This window comes from Neofelis nebulosa, chromosome 2 (genome assembly GCF_028018385.1).
Source record: "Neofelis nebulosa isolate mNeoNeb1 chromosome 2, mNeoNeb1.pri, whole genome shotgun sequence".
Taxonomy (NCBI): domain Eukaryota; kingdom Metazoa; phylum Chordata; class Mammalia; order Carnivora; family Felidae; genus Neofelis; species Neofelis nebulosa.
Genome location: NC_080783.1, coordinates 63,639,793 through 63,661,256, shown reverse-complemented (window position 1 = coordinate 63,661,256; position 21,464 = coordinate 63,639,793). Strand labels below are relative to the sequence as shown.

The following is a 21,464-nucleotide window of genomic DNA, read 5'->3' as shown; positions in this document are numbered from 1 at the left end:
TCACACAGCTAGAAAGTGGTAAAGCCATTGCTAGAACCCAGACAGCCTGACTCCAGAGTTCAGGCTCTCCCAATATTTCTTAACAGCATTCTACAAAACATGAAGAAAATACAAATAATTTTAGCTATAGATGTGTTATAATTTTTTTAAAGACTAACCATAAAATACTCAGAGGTCTTTTCCAATTTCTAATGATGCAAACTTTGCAGGAAGATCTTACCTAAAGTGTGTGCTCAAATAAGGATCTTTACAATGTCATACTTTACTTCACCTGATAAGTCAATATGACAGGAATCTAGAATCTCCTTAACCTTACAGGAAGGTTACCTAGAGGTCAGGTGATAGAAACCTGAAAAGAATTTCTGAAAAAATATCCAGAGTTACGGTGCAAAGTGGCAAAGACTTGTAAAATACCACTCAGCTTCTTTAGTAACCTCATACATGGGTAGTGACTTAGGGAGCATGACATTTTTAGTACAAAATAAGAGACAGGGAAATAGAGGAGAGAGCCACACACTATAGCAGTTAAATTATAGCCTCTGGACTCAGAATCTCTTGGACTGGCCTCACACCTCTGCCATTTTCTAGCAGTATGACCTTGAGCAAGTTAACTTCATTGACCCATGCCTCCATTTCCCATCAGTAAAACAGATACAGGGTTATTATAAAGATTAAATGTCAACATTATAGTATTTATAGTATTATAAAAATTAAATGTCAATTAGTGTAAAGCACTTAGAACAGGGTCTGCCACATGTATAAGTGTATGATATGCTATTATTACTGTACATATATTGTATATTATCAGAGAAGATGGATGGATTTAAACCACTAAAAAGAGTAAGTACAGGGGCGCCTGGGTGGCTTGGTTAAACGTCCAACTTCGGCTCAGGTCATGATCTCATAGTTCCTGAGTTCAGCGCGTTTGGGCTCTGTGCAGGCTCTGTGCTAACAGCTCAGAGCCTGGAGCCTGCTTTGGATTCTGTGTCTCCAACTCTCTCTCTCTCTCTCTCTCTCTCTCTCTCTCTCTCTCTCTCTCTCTCCCTCTGCCCCTCTTCCATTCGCTCTCTCTCTCTCTCTCTCAAAAATAAACATTAAAAATTAAAAAAAAAAAAGAGTTAAGTACACCTTATTGGTGACTAAACCATCAATCCAGGGGAGAAAACACCTGTTTGGGTTGTATGGGAACAATCCAGATGTATCCCAGATGAATCCGGACAAGATTTCCTTTTGCCAGGCACTGACAGGAACATACAGTAAATCCTATGGCTATACTTAGGACATACGATGTATATCACCCTAAGAGCTGCGGCAAACCCTCCACGATAATAATAAATCCTCTTTCCGTGTTACCAACCCTGAGAAAAAGGTGTGCAAAGCAAGAATTATTAACAGTCTCTCCCCGCCTCCCCTCCCTCTCCAAAGATTTTTACAAACCAGTGAGGTTTGTTGGCGTTTCCAAACTTCTCAGGAAGTCTGAAATGGGTACTGCTAGGAGTTGCTGTATAATTATTTAGTTGATTCCCTCTAAGGAGCTTACGCTAAGAATTGAGGAAAGAAAGCAGATTAACCATTTGAATACATGCCACAGCCCATCCACAAGCTTTTCCCTCTCTCTGCCATAAATGGGGACTTCTACAGTCCCCACCCGTCAACCCCAATATGTGATCCAGGGAAATCAATTTATTGCTTTGGCTAATCCTACAACAATAGGGGTTTCATTTTCATTGTAGGGCAATTAAGTTGTCCGACGGGAAGGAAGGAGCAGGAGGGGAGAGAAGTGGGGGGAGAACTCTCCCATCCCCACAGACAGATTAGTCCCTGTGGAGGCAGCAGCGTCCGTTCTGTCTGTCTGGTGGTCGGTCACACGCAGCTCTGGGCTGCTACCTAGCAACGCAAAGCCTAGAGAGAGCTCGCGGGTTCCCCGGCCTCCTCCTCGCCCTTCCCATTCATCCCTGGTCTCTCTCTTTCTCTCTTTCTCTTTCTCTCTCTCTTTCTCTCTCTCCCCCACCCACCCCCCACTCCGTTCGCTGCTCTGTCTTCAAGTTTGCTCCTCTCCCTTCTCTCCCTTTTTCTCCCTACTTGTCTTCCCTGTTTTTCACCCTTACTGTTTTTATTCTCTCCACTGCTTCCTCCCTTTCTTTCTCTGCCTGTTTCTATAAAAACGTAAATTCTGACAACTTGAGAGAATTTTAAAGCGCTTCATACCAGAAACTTTTGCATTCGAGCCCTCAAAACTCTGGCCGCGCAGACGGGGCCCCATTCATCAACACAAAAGCCCCCACCTCCCCGTTGAAAAGGAAAACCCTTCAAGAAAATGCTCCAGTATATCAGCCGCTCTCTCCGCCAATCCCGCTTCTTTGCCTTATCTCGGCTCGTAAATGATCTGCATCGAGATGCAGTCTCTAGAGGGTCACCGCGGGACCAAGTTTCGCCGAGGAAAAGAAGGGGGGGGGGGGTGCTCTAGCCCTCGAAGGGATCTCCCCGGCTGCGCGCTGCAGGTGGAAAGCTGCGCACTGAGCAGCTCCGAGGACCGCTCAGCACCCCCAGGGAATAAATAAGTGGGGGGAACAGACTGCGCACAGGCTGAGAGAACCTCATTCTCCGGGTTCCAACTGCAGAGTGCTTTCCAGAGGGTCGGGAGAAAGTCCCGTGGGAACAAAGACGGGGTCCCCGTGGGGTGCGCTGTCACCGAAACCGGCGGAGCCGCTTTCTCAAGTTTGTGGCTGCTCGGTTGCCGGGCGGGCGAAGGAGGGGTGCTCGCGCTCGCCCCTCGCTGAGCAACCTGAGCGCCCCGGCGGGAGCCGCTCCAACGCCGCCGCCCTGCCCTGGCCCCTCCCGGCCGCGGTCCCCTCTGTGCGCTCACGGACTCGACCCCTGCCACTGCCGGGTAAGTCCCGAGCTCTACGCGGAATTCCGGCCAGCGGGCGCTTACCTTGGCCACTGGCCGGCGCCAGGCAGGCGGCAAAAGCCAGAAGCAGCGTGCACGCCACCGCCGCCGCCCCGCGCTCCATCCCCGCGACCGTCCGGGGCCCCGGCCTCGCTGTTCCTTCCCCGGGAGGTGGGCGCGCGTAGCCCGCAGCACCGGCGGCACCTCTGCTCGCGAGCGCTCCTGTAGGCCTGCACCCCGGCGGGCTCCTAGTGGCAGAAAGCCGGCCCCAGCGCCCGAGGCATCCCGTTTTCTACCCGCGCAAGTCCCCACCCTCCAGACAGTGCATAAAGCCCTTGAGACCCGACCGCCCCGGAACTAGCATGCGGGAATCCAGCGGGGCAGGCCCCCTGCCGCCAGGCCCGCCCCCTGCACTTCTCAGCGTAGGAAGGAGTAGGGACTCGAACACACGTGCGCTCTCACATGCACACCCCACGCGCGCGCGCACACACTCACACACGACTTCATAGGGTCGCGCGCACACCGTAGCCCACACTCCTCACTATCACACAAAGTGACAGTCTCACGCGCTCACTCGCGCGCCGGCACACACATTCCTAAGTCGCACACGCGTGCGGTACTCCACAGTCACACAAACACCGACACGTGCACGCACACTTCACAGTTAGGCATTCACACGCTTACTCACTCCTGGAAGCCTCACACTTGTGCGAACACCCGCCTGAGACACACACACACACACACACACACACACACACACACACACACACACACACGGGCACGTTCTGCCCTAGCCTCTGCGCGGGTTTGCCTGCGCAACAGAAGTCGGCTACGCAGTCCGCGGGGAAACCTACCACCGACAGTCTTTAAAAAGGAAGAAAAAGAAGAGAAGAAAACGGAAGGAATAAGCCCGCTGGGAGCAATTTGTGACCATTCTCTAGTCTGAAATCTCTAGCTTTCTCGGACACCCCGGTTTCGCCCATAGAGTTGAGATGCTGAGATGGGTGCTGTTTTGTTTTTGTTTTTGTTTTTGTTTTTTTCCAAGAGAAAGGGGGCAGATCAATGTTGGGGGGAGAGTTGGATCCTTGTTCAGCTTTTCTTAAGCAGCACATACACAGGTGTCACCGCCAGATCGCGTTTCTTACAAATCTGTTCCATTTGAAGCAACATTGGAAAAGAATGAATGTCCTCTGGATTGACTGGTGCGCCTTTATATGAGGGAGAGACGTAAGGGGTTCAGGGAGCCCTGAAGCTCCTTCCTGCAAGGCAGCGTTAGGCTGCCGGGGACTCCGGCCCCCAAGAGCCCTGCGGAGGGACCTTACAGCCACCCTCAGAGCATCTTCCTCAGGCGGTTCGTGACTCTAGAGCCGGCAGAAAAAAAGGAGGGGTGGCGCGACTTATTTCCTGAACCTGGGATCCCTGTCTTATGAGAAGGGGCCGTTCTCGGGCGGGGGGGGTCGCCCCAGAATCTCCTGTCCCGGGCTCTGGATTAACTCCGCAGCAGGGCCCCGGGGGCCAGGTCCCGGTCCAAGGAGTCAGGAGCCCTTTTCCCCCAGCCAGAGGGGCCAGAACAGTGGAGGCGGCAGCCCTGTGCGCACTTAGTCCCGGACAGGGTCCCGCCGCCTCGCCCTTCCCAGGAGCGAGAACCTGCCAGTTATTGTCACCCCTTCTCGCCGGGGCACCGACCGACCGTCTGGGGCTCTGCTGACCCCCGACAGTCCGGACCCCTACCTTCCGTGGACTTTGGTGATTGGTGACGCTCTGCGGGGAGGAGCAAGGGGAACTATTTTAGAAACACAAAAAGAGAGAAACAGACACAGACAGGGAAAACCTAGACTTAAAAAAAGAGGAGGGCTGTGAGAAGGGACAGCAGTCACTTCGTGGCTTTCTTTCCGAGATTTCTGGATTTGGAAATGCAGAGCTCTCTGCTCTGACCCAAGTCACTGGAACGTGGTTGGCCTCCCTGCAAGGCACTGGCGCTGTCCGGCGGCGGCGCCGAGGAGGAGGCAGGATTGGGGACCGGAGGGCCAGAGGGGTCTGGGAAGTAAAGAGGCTGAGGCCGGTGGGAGGAGGGAAGCGGCGAGGGGGCGAGAAGCTGCACTTCAGTCTCGGCTGGTGATTTATGCCGGTTCCGGGCGGCCGAGGCGATGGTACGAGACCGCGCCGGGGTCAGGCGGCTCTGACGCCCGCCCAGGCCGCACTGCATGGTCAATGAGCGTCCCCGCACCGCGGAGTTACAAAGAGCTGCGGCGGCCGCTGGGGAGGCGTGCGCGGGAGGGGCTGGGTGGCTCCCAGTGCGGGTGTGGGCGCGTGGGGGGTGTGGGAGGGTGAGCGCGGGCGCGAGTGTGGAGTGTGGGGTGTGGGTGTGTGTGTGTGTGTGTGTGTGTGTGTGTGTGTGTGTGTGTGTCCTTTCACTGTAGCAGCCAGGGCTCCAAACATTCCTTTCTGCACTGAAGGGTTTTCCTCATTGTTGTTGTCTTTGTGCTCCTGTGTTGCCAACTTACTGGAATTCCTGACGTGGTTGCACAGCGGGGCTCAGGCTGACGGTACGAGCCAGCTGCGTTTGTGTACGGGGCCGACCCCGCCGTTAATCCCAGAATAACGCAGTGAAGGGGGGGAGAATGGAGGGAGAGCGGGAGGGAGGGGAGCAGATAAAGGGTGGGGATGGGGAATGAGTGACCACTAACGGAGCACGGTCCATCACTCCCAACGCTGTGGGTGTAAATTCACACATCCACAGTTTTCCACTGGAAAATCTCATTTTCTCAGTGCAACCCCAAACTGGTGCCGCTTGAAAACAAGCATCTTTTTGCAGCCTATCTCCGGTATCTATACCTGAGAAAATCTAGATTTGGAGGACTAAATCTGAGGACCAGCATCCGGGAAAGCCCGAGTTACCACAGTGGTGATTTAAGCCGACATTGTTTCTATATAATGTAAAGAGCAATTTCTTTTGTTTTCCACATTTCTGTCTATATATATGCATGTAAGACTTTACAGTTAACCGGAGACAGAGAGGAACAGTGCAGAAAAGTGATATTCTAGTAAATTTACGTTAATTGACTTCCTTGAAACATTTTCGACTTGTGCATATTATTTTACTTATGCACCTCAATAACAAATCATTAAAACTATTTTCAGAGAATTTGTTCCTATCTTGAACAAACTTCTGTTTCCTGCAGTGGGCATAAAGTTGTAAAATTTCCTTGAGTAAAATTCAACTTCAATTTGCTATTAATCCAACCCAGACTTGCTTCTTAAATGCTATTGAGCCAACTGCCCACTGAACAGCTCCAGTCTAATGTCCTTGATACCTTAAACTCAACATGGTGGAGCCTGAACTGTAAACCTTCATTGTTCCTTATCTCAGAAAGGGGTACCACCATCCAGCCCAGAGGCCAAGGCCTGAATTGTCATTCTTGACCCCTCCCTCTTCCCCACCCCTATATGCAATCAATCATGAAGTGCTGTTAACTTAAATTCTTCAATCTACTTTCTTTACTCCCAAACCCACCCACTTCTCTCAACTTCATGGCCAGTAGCCACCTAGACTCTCTCACCTGAATGATGGCAAGAGCCTTATACAAGTTCCTTGTTGTCAGTTTTGCTCCCCCCCATCTATCCATCTATTTTCCATTCTGCAATCAGATGATCCAAAGTGATATCTGCATTAGGCTAGTGCTTTCAAACAAAGATCATTACTAAGTAGAGGGTAAGAAATCAATTCAGTAGTTCAGACAAGAATTATTTTCAAATTAAATAAAACAGAATAGAAACTAAAATAACTTTCATGTGGAAAGCATACATATTGTTTCACAAAACTGGTTCATTCATATGTATATATAGGTATATATGGTCACCTTATTATAGATAACAGTCAAAAAAATTTGAGGTATCTCTCCACAAATTACACATAGTAGGAGAAGTGGAGAAACCTGGCAGATACCTTAGTAGGTTTTATTATTATTTAGGCATAGTATGGTCAATAGATCAGGAGATGACTGCTATTGGAAAGGTAGTGTATTATATGCATCCAGCTGCCAAGAGAGGGAAGACGTGTCACACCACTGGGGGGCCACACAGGGAAGTACCAAAGTGAGCATTCCCAGAGGGAGAGGAGGGAAAATGTGGGCAAGCAGCTTTTCTGTGGTTTCTGAAGGAAGGAATACGCAGATAGGGTAAACACACTCAGGGTTGGCCAGTTTGTATTTGAAAAACACTCCTTTGGGAGAACTCTCAGAGGAGGGAGGCACTGAGGGAGGCAGGAGGTCAAGGCAAGGTGACTAGGGCATACCATCAGGTTGTCCATTGCAAGGTGTGTCCAGCATATGCCTGCAGGGCAGATGTTAAAGCATCTTAAAGATTACAGAAGCTAGAAACTTGGTAAATATAGCAGATGCCTCATGGTATTACTGACAAAAATGCATAATATAGCCATGAGAAAGCAGCAGACAAACCCAAACTGAGGGACATTCTATAAAATTACCAACTTGTATTCTTCAAAAATGGCAAGGTCATGAAAGACAAAGACTAAGGAACCTTTTAGAGATATGGTAATTAAATGCAACACACAGGCTTGGGTTGGACTTGGACTAGGGAAAAATATAGGAAAAACTGAGGCATTTCAATGTCGACTATCTATTGGATAATAGTATCTTGTAATGTTAAATTGTCTGACATTGCTTAGGAAAGAGAATGTCCTTGTTCTTAGGAAATACATCCTAGAGGATTTAGGGGTACAGAAACATGACTTTGCAACTTATTCTCCAATAATTCAGAAAGCAAAATTTGTGTGTATGCGTGTGTGTTAGGAAGAGAGAGAGAGCAAATGGGCAAAGAGTGTGTGAGGATTTCTTTGCACTATTCTTGCAACTTTTCTGTGAGTTTGAAATTATATTGAAATCAAATGATTTTTTCAAGTTTGAGAAACTTGGAAATCATAAATCCACATGAACTGTTCCCCTCCTATGTCCCAGTGTTCACTCCTATTATTGCCTGTGTCCATTCTTTCCCTCCCAACACCTTTCTTCATCTGGTTAACTCCGATTAAACTTTCCAATCTCATCTAAAATACCTCTTCTTCCAGGAATACCTCCCAAGCCCCCCATAGTGACTTAGGAGTCCCTTCTAATGTGTCCTCACAGCTCTTTTTCCCTCAGTCCAGCTGTCATCACACTTGTATTCCCGTAACTTCCTCAAAGTTTTCTCTCTGAAACCAGGATAATATTTTGCAGTCATGCAGACTACATAGATCACTTGGTTATAACACTTCGGTAGTTTTCACATTATTCTAAAATAAAAATCAAAATTTTTAGCATAATCTACAAGTCTTTGCAGGATCTGGCCCCTGGCAATCTCTTGAATCTCATATGACAGTCTAGACACACTGGCCTCCTCTTGGTTTCTCAAATATACTATCTGCTTTCCCAGCACTGATGGTGAGATTCAGAGACATAGGGGAGAGATAGGCAGAGGTTCTTGGAGCTGCCTAAACTCCTGACTCCACTCCAGGTCTAGCTCCTAACCTACTATATCCTTAAAATAATCCTTCTTTTGCTCGAGCAACTTGAGTGGATCTCTGCCACATGCAAAACAAAGCAAGACTGAAACCATCAAAAAGTACCAAAAAGACATCTTAAGGTATCTCACCTACCAGGCAGCCCCAGTATGCTTCTGATGTAATAACAACTGCAATCCAAAAAGGAAGAACACTGCGTTTATGACTCTCCCACCGCCTACCTTTTTAAATAACTTGTAACCAGGTCCTGAGCCATAAGTCAGCTGCCGGTTCATGGTAGGTAGCCAGGGCCAAGAAAGCCACAGCAACACCTAAAGGGACAACCAGTGCAGCAGCCACGTTTTCCAAACCAAAAATGGAGACACCAGATATAGTATCATAGGAGAATCCTCCTGATTTGCAAATATAGTCATATGAAAAGTCTTGGCAGAATTTTAAAGAAACAACAGGGAATCTAGTAAGTCTCACGGATTGAAAAAAAAGAAAGTTGAATAAAATTAGGACTCTGCTAAAAAATGTTAGGACTTAATGACCCAATCACAGGAAGCCCTGGGAGTCAGGTGAGCCTAAGGCATGCACAGATGTTCTGATCAAGCCAGAACTCACCAGAGTCAGGAAGCACCAGACCCCTCTGCCCCTCCAGTCCCCAATCCCACCTTCTCCTCCACTTCACAGTGCAGGGAGGCCAACCACATTCCAGTGATTTGGGTCAGAGCAGAGAGCTCTGCATTTCCAAATCCAGAAATCTCAAAAAGAAAGCCACGAAGTGACTACTACCTTTTCTCACAGCCCTCCTCTTTTTTAATTCTAGGTTTATTCCTCTCTGTGTCTGTTTCTGCCTCTCTTTTTGTGTTTCTAAAATAATTCCCCCTTCCTCCTCCCCTCAGAGTGTCACCAATCACCAAAGCCCACGGAAGGTACACAAGGTAGGAAGGTACAGTCTGGACTGTGGGGAGTCAGCAGAGTCCCAGACGGTCAGTTGGTGCTCCAGCGAGAAGGGGTGGCAATAACTGGCAGGTTCTAGTCCCTGGGAAGGGCGAGGCGGCGGGACCCTGTCCGGGACTGAGTGCGCTATATCAATGTCACTGCTGTGATATCTGGCACTTAGATCTCCCAGAACCCTCCTAAGGAGAATTTAGATCGAGTCTCAGAATTATTCCCCTGGATCAACAGGAGAACTCTTTCTCTTTCAGCTCCCATCCCCTATTGGTTAAGAGTGATCATGGGGGGCATTACCTTCCCTGTCACCTGGGGTATGCATGTGTGTTCACCCTAGCCACTAGAGCCTGCAGCAATGGAGAAGCTCCTGGGCACAAAATGAAAGAAATGCCACAGACACCTGAAGCATAATGATTGCAGTAAAGGTGAGGTGAAACCCGTGTAAGGGGTCAAGTGACTAGGCAGTTGTCATACCTTAATGTTCTGTGGTACTTTTACCGTGTCCCCTGGTGAAATCATTCTGTCTAAGGATCAGGATCTCTGATCCAGCAGAACCTAAACTGCATTCTTGTCATTTAACAAACTCTTACCGTGATGATGAGAGGCACCAGCATATACCTGCCACATGCTAGATCATAGAAGACAATATCCCAATCCCACAGCTTTGTCCTTGAGCAAATTACAAAGCTTTGTCCTTGTAATTTAAATACAAATTGAACAAGTCATTCTATTGTACTATTAGGGAAGCTCCTTCTGGGTTATGAGGTATACATACCTTCTTCAACTTACTATGGGGTTACGTCCTCCTGATAAACCTATCAGAAGTTGAAAGCATCGTAAGTGAAAAATGTATTTAATACGCCTAACCCACCGAACATCATAGCCCAGCCTAGCCTAGCCTAGCCTACCTTAAACGTGCTCAGAACGCTTACATTAGCTTACAGTTGGGCAAAATCATCTAACACAAAGTCCATTTTACAATAAAGTATCGAAAAGCTCCTAATTCATTGAGCAGAGTACTGAAAGTGAAAAACAGAATGGTTGTGTGTGTACAGAAGGGTTGTAAGTGTTATCAGTTGTGTGCCCTCGTCACCGCCTGGCTGACAGGGAGCTGAAGCTGCCACTGCCCAGCATCACAACACAGCACTATACCACACACTGCCACCTCAGGGGAAAAAATCAAAATGCAAAACTTGAAATACTGTTTCTGTTGAATACATATCTATTTTCTACCATTGTAAAATCAAAAAATCGTAAGTCAAATCCTAAATCGGGGACAAGCTGTATAATAAAACTAAAGCATTCCAAGGTCAAATACCCAGTATTAAACCTCCTTCACTTGTAAATAAGCCGCTTGTTCTGAGGCATCACTATTCAAGATCCCATGTTAGTAAATCAGGCATTTTTATGGTGCTGGCAGAGGCACTGTGAAAAGGAAAGACAAAACCACCTTCAAAGTACCAGTAGATTCTGGAAAGAATAAATCACCTCTTCCTCCATATATAAAGGGTCCAATGTAATCAATGTGCCACCAAGGGACTGATTTTTCTATTTTTTCTTATGTCAATGTTGGCAATTTTGCTTTTCTAGGAATTTTTCCATTTCATTCACATTTTCAAATATATTGGCATAAGTTTGTTCATTATTTCCTCTTATCTTTTTGGAATCTGCATGATTTGCAGTACTGCCCTTCTTTTCATTACTGTATTGGTTGATTATTTCCTCCTTTTTTTTTTTCTTTTCTAGTATTACCAATTTTGTTGGTCTTTTTGAAGAACCAACTTTGGATTTGTTTTTACATCAATTACATTTTTATTTTTGTTTTGCATTTCATTAATATCTTTGCTTTCATTATTTCCATCTTTCTACTAACTTTAGGTTTTATATACTGTCAAAGTCATTTATTACATTTTTTATTTCCATCATTATATTTTCAGTTCCAGAATTTTTATTCAAATCCTTTTTTAAAGAGCCCAGTTCTCACATGAAATTGTCCATTTCATCATCTCCAACATATGAATTGTATCTTTTGAAACTGTCAATTGTTTATCTTTCTTTTTTTTTTTTTCCATTCATTTCATTCTAGCTTCTGGTATGCTTGGCAAATTTTAATTGAATACTTTAAATGAGTATAACATATTGTGTAAGCTATAGATGATGCTATCTCCTCCAAAGAGAATTTCTTTTCCTTCAAGTAGGCAGTTAAAATAGGGGTAAATCTTTGATCCAACCAGAATGAAGTGTCTTAAGACTAGATTTCAATCTTTTTTTTAATGTTTATTTATTTTTGAGAGACAGAGAGACAGAGAGACAGAATGTGAGCAGAGGAGGGGCAAAGAGAGAGGGAGACACAGAATCCGAAGTAGGCTTCAGGCTCTGAGCTGTCAGCACAGAGCCCAACATGGGGCTTGAACTCACAAACTGTGAGATCATGATCTGAGCTAAAATCAGATGCTTAACCAACTGAGCCTTCCAGGCACCCCTGGATTTCAATCTTTTTGAGGGCTGAACTAGTTCTGGTGTGTCCTTTAAATACCTCAGTAGAAAATGTGCAGCATTTTCCAGGAACTTTTCTTCCTTAGTGGCTCTGAATTCCAGTCTTTATCTCAGCAGGACCATACTACCAAAAGCTCTGATTAAACTCTTAACGTGTAAACATTTATTTATATTAGACTTCTCAGATCAATGTAGCTTACAAATTGGAAATGCTTTGAGAAGAAAAGTAGCAGAGAATTTCCAGCTTTCCTAAGTGTTTTCCCTTTCTTTCTTGGCTCATGGTCTCTCAAATGCTGAGTGTGCTGTAGTTCTCAAATGCCTTTACTGTTATTTCATATTTTTAACTTTAAAATATATTTTTCATATAATTGTGACTATTCTCTGATACTACACCAAAACTCAACAAGTTGTTCCTAAGAGTTAATTACAATAAGGAATTTGAAACCACATCAAGGAACTTTTCATCCACAATTACATTAAAATCCATTGGTCTTTAACTTTGAATGGATTTTGTATCATTATATACTAGTCATTTTGAAAATATTAATTCACTCTTATGCAGCTCTTCTAAATGTTGATGTATTTCATTATAGAATATTTTTTTAAATTACATTGGCTAATATTACCACAAAACTCATTGTAAAAAAAAAAAAAAAGTCTTTCAGTATACTTAAGCTATCCAGTTTCCAATGGTAGATACAGTTTTCCAAAATTCCAATTTTTCAATTCAAAGCATAATATGTTCTGCCTAATATTTGCAGTATACCCTGTTGTAATAGGAACCTCTTTAGTAACAAATATGGCACAAAAATAAAAACTCACTAAATTTGAATATATTGCAAAACAACATTTGGATGAGATATCATCCAAAATTTGCACATTCTGTCATCATGAAAGTAATAACTTTAAAATAATATTTAAGTCGGGGAGCCTGGGTGGCTCAGTTGGTTAAACACAGGACTTCGGCTCAGGTAATGATCTCACAGTTCGTGGGTTCAAGCCCCACGTAGGGCTCTGTGCTGACAGCTCAGAGCCTGCAGCCTGCTTCAGATTCTGTGTCTCCCTTTCTCTCTCCACCCCTCCCCTGCTTGTACTCTTTGTCTATCTCTCTCAAAAATAAATAAACACTTAAAAAATTTAATAAAAAATAAATAAATTAAATAAAATAATATTTAAGTCTAGAAATACCTCAAACTGAAAGAAAAATTAGGCTAAGAAAAGTTTTTAAAATTATAGTAAAAATATAGCAATTATATATAGTCTTTTTGAATTCTCTTTGAAAGACCATTTACTTCTCCCCATATCCATTATAAATTATACTGTCATTGGTTATATTTGGACACAGTCCACTTGAATTTTGTGACACAGAAGCAGATGCTGATGGGAGAAACAAGTTGGAAGATAACACATTACAATAAACCTATGTTTACCCATCCCCAGAATCAGCTGAGGTTCCCTAAACTGAAAAAAAAAATTATAATAAAAATAAAACCTACCATTACTAATGTTTGGGAGGGTGAGTAGCACAGAGACATTGACTCTGCTACCATCTGATTACACTGATCTTGGTAATTGTGGGTAAACTGACAGAAAACTTTTTGGCCAAATAGCTCTAAAAATTATTCTTTAAAATTGATTTACTACTTATATGACTCTTTATAATCAAAATCCTTACTATTTCTCAAACTGAAAAATTGGAGGTGCTTCCTAATGCAGGTTTAAGAAGAGAGAACTGCAAATTCTTTTCTTCCAACACAGCCCTTTCCAGTGGGCAGATAAAGATAAGGATATTTTCCATACCTGAGTGCCTTTGCCTCTGCTCCTTCAGAGTTGGCTGGTTTTCATCTAGACTCCTGTCTTCACTCACCAGTCAAAGGAAGACTTCTCTCTTCTGTACCTTCCTGTTCATACAGTTATTTCAACCAACAGTTAGATAATTGCCTCAGTCAGAACAGAAGCGAAAGGGTATTATAAATGTGACCTTACAAATTAAAGTTAATAAAACAACTTTATATGCTTTTCATAAACCCCTTACTTGTAAATTAACTCTAATTTAATTGCCATGTCACTTTGGTTACTAGAAATTTAAAGCATTAGCTTATGATAAAAATTAAGTATTATTTTCTGTTTATGTTTGAGAGAGAGACAGACAGAGCACAAGCGGGGGAGGGGCAGAGAGAGAGGAAGACACAGAATCTGAAGCAGGCTCCAGGCTCTGAGGTGTTAGCACAGAGCCCAACATGGAGCTTGAACTCACAAAACTGTAAGATCTTGACATGAGCCAAAGCTGGACGCTTGACTAACTAAGCCACCCAGGTGCCCCTAAATATTAAATATTATTTTTATCTTCATAAAAATGTTTAGGAAATCAGTTTGCAAAGTAACGTGCATTCTACATGCTATTCTGTTAGGTTGCATAGGCTTGTATGTGTCTGTGTGTGTGTGTGTGTGTGTGTGTGTGTGTGTGTGTGTGTGTGTAGAGACAGAGAGAGAGATGCATGAGGTCAAGATCAAGATTGAACTCCACTCTAAAAGAATGATCACTAAACCAGTACAAGTCTTTAGCTCTAAATGGTGGGATTTGAGGTGATCTTTTTTAACTTTTCTATGTTCTTTAAATTATCTATAAGAATATATGCCATCTTTATGAAAAGAGAAAAAACAATTTCTATGGACACACACAGGAGGGCACACCTATCTCTCCTTTGAAAGGGAAAAATCAAGGTTGGGGAATAAAATGATCTATAAGCTGAATATTGAAAGATAAGTAATTCATATGGCTGAAATGAAGAAGAAGGAATATAATAAAATCCTTTAATTGATGCATTATAGTGCCCAACAACCTTATGTGATAAGTATTTTTATCCACCCTTTTTATCCACCCAAGATCTCCTTTCCATTATTTATATCCAGGTTCTTTTTTTTTTTTCTTTTGGTAATATGCCACAACTTTTATTGTGATGTGGTCATTTTTGTGAGGGTAGGGAGTTTGATCTCAAAAACAATGTTCCATTTAAGGCTCTTTTATACAGAAATTGCCATCATGACTGATATTCAAAATATTTTTAGTGTTGCCAAACTTACATGGTAAACGTAAACTCCTACACTTATTCAGTAGTGTACGCTCAATGGAAAACAAAAAGGCATTAACAGCTGTTTCTTTTAAGATATGCAGGTAACAGGAATGAATACTGAGGTACTAGGATAAGCTGGTGACACTGTTAACAAAACTTAATTGGCATTCCTTTTGGGGGATGGAGAGTGAGTTAAACTCATTACAAAAAAAGTGCTTTCAATGCATAGTGTTATATCTGTGCTGCCATGTCACAAAAATAGGCTTGTCAAGGCAGATGAGGTGTATGAATGCTCAAGCCTCACAGAACTGCAATCAAGTGCAACTATAAATAATACTGAATAAAGTTTACCATCTGACCAGTGGATAATACTTTCAAGGCATTCAATCAGTTTACCCTTTGCAGTATTCTAAGCTATTCACATTGACAATCACTTTCATTGTAGTGCTTGCTGCAAGGGAGGCATATACCCAGTTGTTTTGGCTAAAATATGACGGGAAGGCATTCCTTGGGTTCTACATAAAAGTAACAGTATTAAACAGTCTAATGGCAATCACTGATAGGCTGCTTACATGAATGGTATTTCCTTCATTCACTGTATTGGAAGGACCCAGTGGGAAGAGGAAAAAAAAAAAAAAAAAACAGAAACAAAAAACACCTAACACTATTTCAATTGATTGAGCTGGAGAAATGGAAGCTCCTTAAGATCCAGATGGCACTTGACTGGCACTTTATAAGGGTTTTCCTTCAAGTGAAACTACTACGTTGCCTCCCAATTTCTCTCCAAGTGTTGAACGGTCCTTTATATCATCCAAGCCATTTACTTGCCATTCATGTTTAATACCTGTAAATTTCTTTTTAATGGCATCTTTATTTTTTTTTTAATTTTTTTTAATGTTTATTTATTTTTGAGACAGAGAGAGACAGAGCATGAAGGGGGGAGGGGCAGAGACAGAGGGAGACACAGAATCGGAAGCAGGCTCCAGGCTCTGAGCCATCAGCCCAGAGCCCGTCGCGGGGCTCGAACTCACGGACTGTGAGATTGTGACCTGAGCTGAAGTCGGACACTCAACCGACTGAGCCACCCAGGCGCCCCTTAACGGCATCTTTAGAGCTAGCATAAATCATATTGCTTTTTAAAGGTGCACTCTCAGGAGCCCAGAATATAAATACTAGGTCTTCTTTCTTAGACTCTTTTGTTTCGTAGGTGGCATCGTACAAAGCATATCGGCAATCATTCAGAGGTAGCAACTTCACAAAAGATGTGTAGGGGTCCTCTACAGTATCATCAATGTCACCCACCAAGATCTGCTTTGCTTCCTCTACAGTTATTTGTCTTTTGTCATCGCTTAAACAGAAGAGAACAGCTTTCTTTCTTTTTTTGATCTCCTCTTGTGTAGAAGATTTTCTTACTTTCATATCATTAAAAACTTTGATGACTTCATCATTCACTGTAACTCCAGAAGCCATAGTGTCCGTGGCTGTGGCGGTGGCGGCTCCGGCTCCGGGTCTGTGGCACTGGTAGGAGGAGAGGGAGGGGCAGGCAGGCAGCTGCGAGTGCAGGAGCTGCAGCCCTATATCCAGGTTCTTATATTAGGTATGTTTTTGAAGAGTAAAATTATGAATTCCCTCATTAAAAGTCTTTCATTGATAAAAGTACATACTTAACATAAAAGCTAGGTGTCTTAGAAATTGGGATGCTCAGAAAAAGGGCAATCTAGAAACACTAAGTATTTATGCACTAAGCATATTACTCAGGCAAAAACCTATTTACCTATTCATTAGATATTAAAACATTATCTGAAAACTTTAAGACTCCTAAAATAAAAATTTTATATATCATAATCATTTTAGCTTCTAGCTAAATTTGGGAGATTTCCCTGGACCTAGAAAAAACAAAATGCAATGAATAAAATGGACAAATTTGAAAGGTACATAAACTACCAAAACTGACTCAAGAAGAAAGAGAAAATCTGAATAGACCTAAAACAAGTAAGGAAATTGAATTAGGTATCAAAACCTCCAAACAAAGAAAAGCCCAGAACCAGATGACTTCACTTGTGAATTCTACCCAACACTTAAAGCAAAATTAACACCACTCATTTTCAAACTCTTCCAAGAATACTGAATAGGAGGACACATTTCCTAACTAATTCTATGAGGCTAGAATTATCTTGATACCAAAACCAGACAAAAATACTATAAAGAAAAGAAAATTATAGGGGTGCCTGGGTGGCTCAGTCAGTTAAGCGTCTGACTTTGGCTCAGGTCATGATCTCACAGTTTGTGGGTTCAAGCCCCACATTGGGCTCTGTGCTGACAGCTCAGAGCCCAGAGCCTGCTTCAGATTCTGTGTCTCCCTCTCTCTCTGCCCCTCCCCTACTTGTGCTCTGCTTCTCTCTCTCAAAAATAAACATTACCGGGGGCGCCTGGGTGGCGCAGTCGGTTAAGCGTCCGACTTCAGCCAGGTCACGATCTCGCGGTCTGTGAGTTCAAGCCCCGCGTCAGGCTCTGGGCTGATGGCTCGGAGCCTGGAGCCTGTTTCCGATTCTGTGTCTCCCTCTCTCTCTGCCCCTCCCCCGTTCATGCTCTGTCTCTCTCTGTCCCAAAAATAAATAAAAAACGTTGAAAAAAAAAATTAAAAAAAATAAATAAATAAAAATAAACATTACCAAAAAAAGAAAGGAAAGAAAGAAAGAAAGAAAGAAAGAAAGAAAGAAAGAAAGAAAATTATAGACCATACAAATCAAAACCACAATGAGATACCACCTCGCACCTGACAGAATGGCTAAAATCAACAACTCAGGAAACAACAGATGTTGGTGAGGCTGTGGATAAAGGGGAACCCTTTTACACTGTTGGTAGGAATGCAAACTGGTGCAGTCACTCTGGAAAACAGTATGGAGATTCCTCAAAAAGTTAAAAATATAAGTACCCTATGGCCCAGCAATTGTACTATGAGGTATTTTACCCAAAGGATATAAAAATATGGATTCAAAGGGGCACATGCACCCCAATGTTTATAGCAGCATTATGAACAATAGCCAAATTATGGAAAAAAGGGCCCAAATGTCCATTGACTGATGAATGGGTAAAGAAGATGATGTGGTATATACATACTATGGAATAATACTCAGCCATCAAAAAGAATGAAATCTTGACATTTGCAAGGATGTGGATGGAGCTAGAGTGTATTATGCTGAGCAAAATAAGTCAGAGAAAGACAAATATCATATGATTTCATTCAAATGTGTAACTTAAGAAATAAAACATATGAACATATGGGAAGGGGGAGAAAAGAGAGAGGGAAGCAAACCATAAGAGACTCTTAACTATAGAGAATGAACTGAGGATTGATGGAGGGAGATGGTGGGGCATGGGCTATAAATGGATGAGGGTGTTAAGGAGGGCACTTGTTACGATGAGCAATGCATGTTATATGTAAGTGGTGAATCACTAAATTCTACTCCTGAAACCAATATTACACTATATGTTAACTAATTAGAATTTAAATAAAATTTTGAAAAAAAAATAATAGACTAATATCCATTATAAATATAGATGTAAAAATCCTCAACAAAATACCAGCAAACTGAACTCAGTAATACAATAAGAGAATTATACACCATGACCAAGTGGGATTTATCCTTGTAATGTGAGGGTGGTTTAATAAATAAAAATCAATTAATGTAATATATCATATTAACAAAATGAATGATAAAAACCACATGATCACTGCCGTTGGTACAGAAAAAGTGTTTGGCAAAACTCACTTTTCATGATAAACAAAAGTACTCAATAAACTAGGAGTTGGAGGAAACTTCCTCAGTATGATAAAGAATTTATCTGAAAGACCCACAGCTAATACAATAGTCAATGGTGAACAAAGTGAAAGCTTTTCTCTTAAGATCAGGAACAAACAAGAATACCCATTTTCACCACTGTATTTAACTAACATAGGGCTGAAGGTTCTAACCAAAACAATTAGGCAAGAAAAAGAAATAAGAAGCATCCAAATTGGAAAGGAAGAAGTAAAATTATCTTTGTTCAAAGATGACATGATATCATATGTAGAAAACCCTAAAGAACACACACACACACACACACACACACACACACACACACTGTTAGAGCTAATAAATGATTTCAGAAAAGTTGCAGGCTACAAAATCAACACATAAAAATCACTTGTATTTCTATACACTAGCAATGAACAATCCAAAATAAATTAAGAAAAAAAATCTACTTATAATAGCATAAAAAGAATAAAATACATAAGAATAAACTTAACCAAGGGAGACAAAAGATTTATAGATTGAAAACATTGCTGAAACAAATTAAAGAAAGCAAGAATAAAGGAAAAGACAGCCTGTGTTCATGGATTGGAAGACTCAATATTGTTGAAATAGCAATAGTCTCCAAAATAATCCTCAGATTCCATGTAATCCTACCAAAATCCCAATGGCATTTTTTGCAGAAATGGAAAAGCCAACCTTAAAATTTATATGGAATTGCAAGGGACCCCAAAGATAGCCAAAGCAATCTTGAAAAAAGATAATCTGAATCAAGTTAGACAACTCACACTTCATAATTTCAAGACTTATTTCAAAGCTACAGGAATGAAAACAATGTGTTTCTGGCATAAGCGGAGACATACATCCATAGAAAATAATTGACAGTCCAGAAATAAACCCATACATCTGTGGTCAATTGGTTGGGGTGCCACCCATAACCATTCAATGGGGAAAGAATAGACTTTTCAACAAATGGTGTTGGGACCACAGTATATCTATAGACAAAAAATGAAGTTGGATCCCTACACCTTGTACCATAAATAAAAATTAACTCTAAATGGATCAAAGACTTAAGTTAAAACTATAAAACTCATAGAAAAAAAAAAAAACATACGGGCAAATGACCTTGGATTGGCAATGCTTTCTAAAATATAACACCAGGGCATCTGGCTGGCTGAGTTAGTAGAGCATGTGATTCTTGATCTCGGGGCTAGGAGTTCAAGCCCCATATTAGGCATAGAGATTATTTTTTAAAAATATGCTGTTAATAAAATACTTTGCAACTTGGATCTTTAAAAACTAATAATAAGAGGGGCACCTGGGTGGCCCAGTCAGTTAAGTGTCCAACTTCAGCTTAGGTCATGATCTTGTGGTCTGTGGGTTTGAGCCCCGCATCAGGCTCTGTGCTGACAGCTCTGAGCCTGCAGCCTGCTTCAGATTCTGTGTCTCCCTCTCTCTTCTCTTCTCCTGCTTGTGTTCTATCTACCAAAAATAAATAAACATTAAAAAAAATTTAACTAATAATAAGATCAAATAAAATATGACACCAAGAGCACAAGCACCAAAAGAAAAAAAAGATAAATTGGACTTCATCAAAAATTTTTAAATTTCTTATTTATTGTATAACTGAAAGTAAATAGTCATGGGGATGACTATGATACAGCATAAGGGATCTAGTTCAATAATATTATAATAACGTATGGTGACAGATGGTAACTACACTTATAGTGGTGAGCACAGAACTATTGAATCACTATGTTGTACACCTGAAACTAACATAACATAGGTCAACTATACTTTAATTTAAAAAAATTGTTTTAACTTCTGTACCCCAAAGAACACAATCAACAGAGTGAACTCACAGAATAGGAGAAAATATTTATAAATCATAAATGTGATAAAAGTCTAGAATCCAGAATATATAAAGAACTCTTACAACTCAACAACAAAAAGACTAACAACTCAATTTAAAAAACAGGCAAAGAGATTGTCTCAGGCAAATAGATATGTCTCCAAAGAAGATATTCAAATATCCAAAAAGCACATGAAAAGATGCTCAATGTCATTGGTCATTAGAGGAAAGCAAACCAAAATCACAATGAGATACCACTTCAACACATTAGGATGATCATAGTAAAAAAAAACAAAGAAACAAACAAATAGAAAATAACAATGTGGAGAAATCAGGACCTTTGTGCACTGATGGCTGGAACATATAAACAATGTAGCCACTGTGGAAAACAGTTTGGTGTTTTATCAAATGTCAATTACAATAAACCCAGCAATTCCATTCCCGGGTATATAGCCAACAACACTGAAAATAAGAACTCAAGCAAATGTTTGTATGCCAATGTTCACTTCTGTACTGTTTATAATACCCAAACGGTGGAAATAATCCAAGAGTCCATCAACAGATGAATGAATAAATAAAATGTGATATATACACACACTGCAATATCATCTAGCCAAAAAAGGAATGTAGTTTTGGTACATGCTACAATATAGATGAACCTTGAAAACATTATGCTAAGTGAAATAAGACACAAAAGGACTAACACTATATGATTCCACATGTATGTGATATGTGCACACAGTAGTCAAATTCACAGAGACATAAAATAGAATGGTGGTTACTGGGGTCTTTGGGAAAAGGGGACCCAAGAGATACTGCTTGATAGGTACAGAGTTTCTGTTGGGGATGATGATAAATTCTGGAAATGGATAGTGGTTATGGTTGTGTAACATTGTGAATA

General features: G+C 41.8%; 2 protein-coding genes and 1 long non-coding RNA gene across 5 annotated transcripts in view; 1 reads left to right on the top strand and 2 right to left on the bottom strand.

Annotated features, from left to right (window-relative positions):
* The window catches only part of LRP2 (LDL receptor related protein 2), a 199,159-nt gene extending 195,940 nt beyond the window's left edge, over positions 1 to 3,219 (bottom strand). For all 3 annotated transcript variants that reach the window (XM_058714866.1, XM_058714867.1, XM_058714868.1), the window contains exon 1: positions 2,936 to 3,219. In XM_058714866.1, coding sequence (XP_058570849.1) covers positions 2,936 to 3,014 — 79 coding nt within the window. In that variant the 5' untranslated portion in view covers positions 3,015 to 3,219. The remainder of the gene's footprint in view (positions 1 to 2,935) is intronic.
* The window catches only part of LOC131503309 (uncharacterized), a 31,061-nt gene continuing 12,054 nt past the window's right edge, over positions 2,458 to 21,464 (top strand). Inside the window, exon 1 of the long non-coding RNA XR_009257406.1 lies at positions 2,458 to 2,890. This is a non-coding gene — a long non-coding RNA (uncharacterized LOC131503309). The remainder of the gene's footprint in view (positions 2,891 to 21,464) is intronic.
* Positions 14,851 to 16,451, bottom strand: LOC131503293 (cofilin-2-like). Its single transcript, XM_058714869.1, has 2 exons — positions 16,003 to 16,451; positions 14,851 to 15,785 (listed from the first exon to the last, which is right to left on the bottom strand). The coding sequence occupies exons 1-2, from the start codon at positions 16,385 to 16,387 to the stop codon at positions 15,649 to 15,651; spliced, it is 522 nt and encodes a 173-aa protein (XP_058570852.1). The 5' UTR covers positions 16,388 to 16,451; the 3' UTR covers positions 14,851 to 15,648.

Bases quoted from the DNA above. Each gene is read 5' to 3' on its own strand.
- LOC131503293 (XM_058714869.1), bottom strand. From the start codon at position 16,387: ATGGCTTCTGGAGTTACAGTGAATGATGAAGTCATCAAAGTTTTTAAT. The intron at 15,786-16,002 runs GTGGCTCAGTCG...AAAAAAATAAAG, and splicing joins TGCCGTTAAGGGGCGCCTGG to ATGCCATTAAAAAGAAATTT.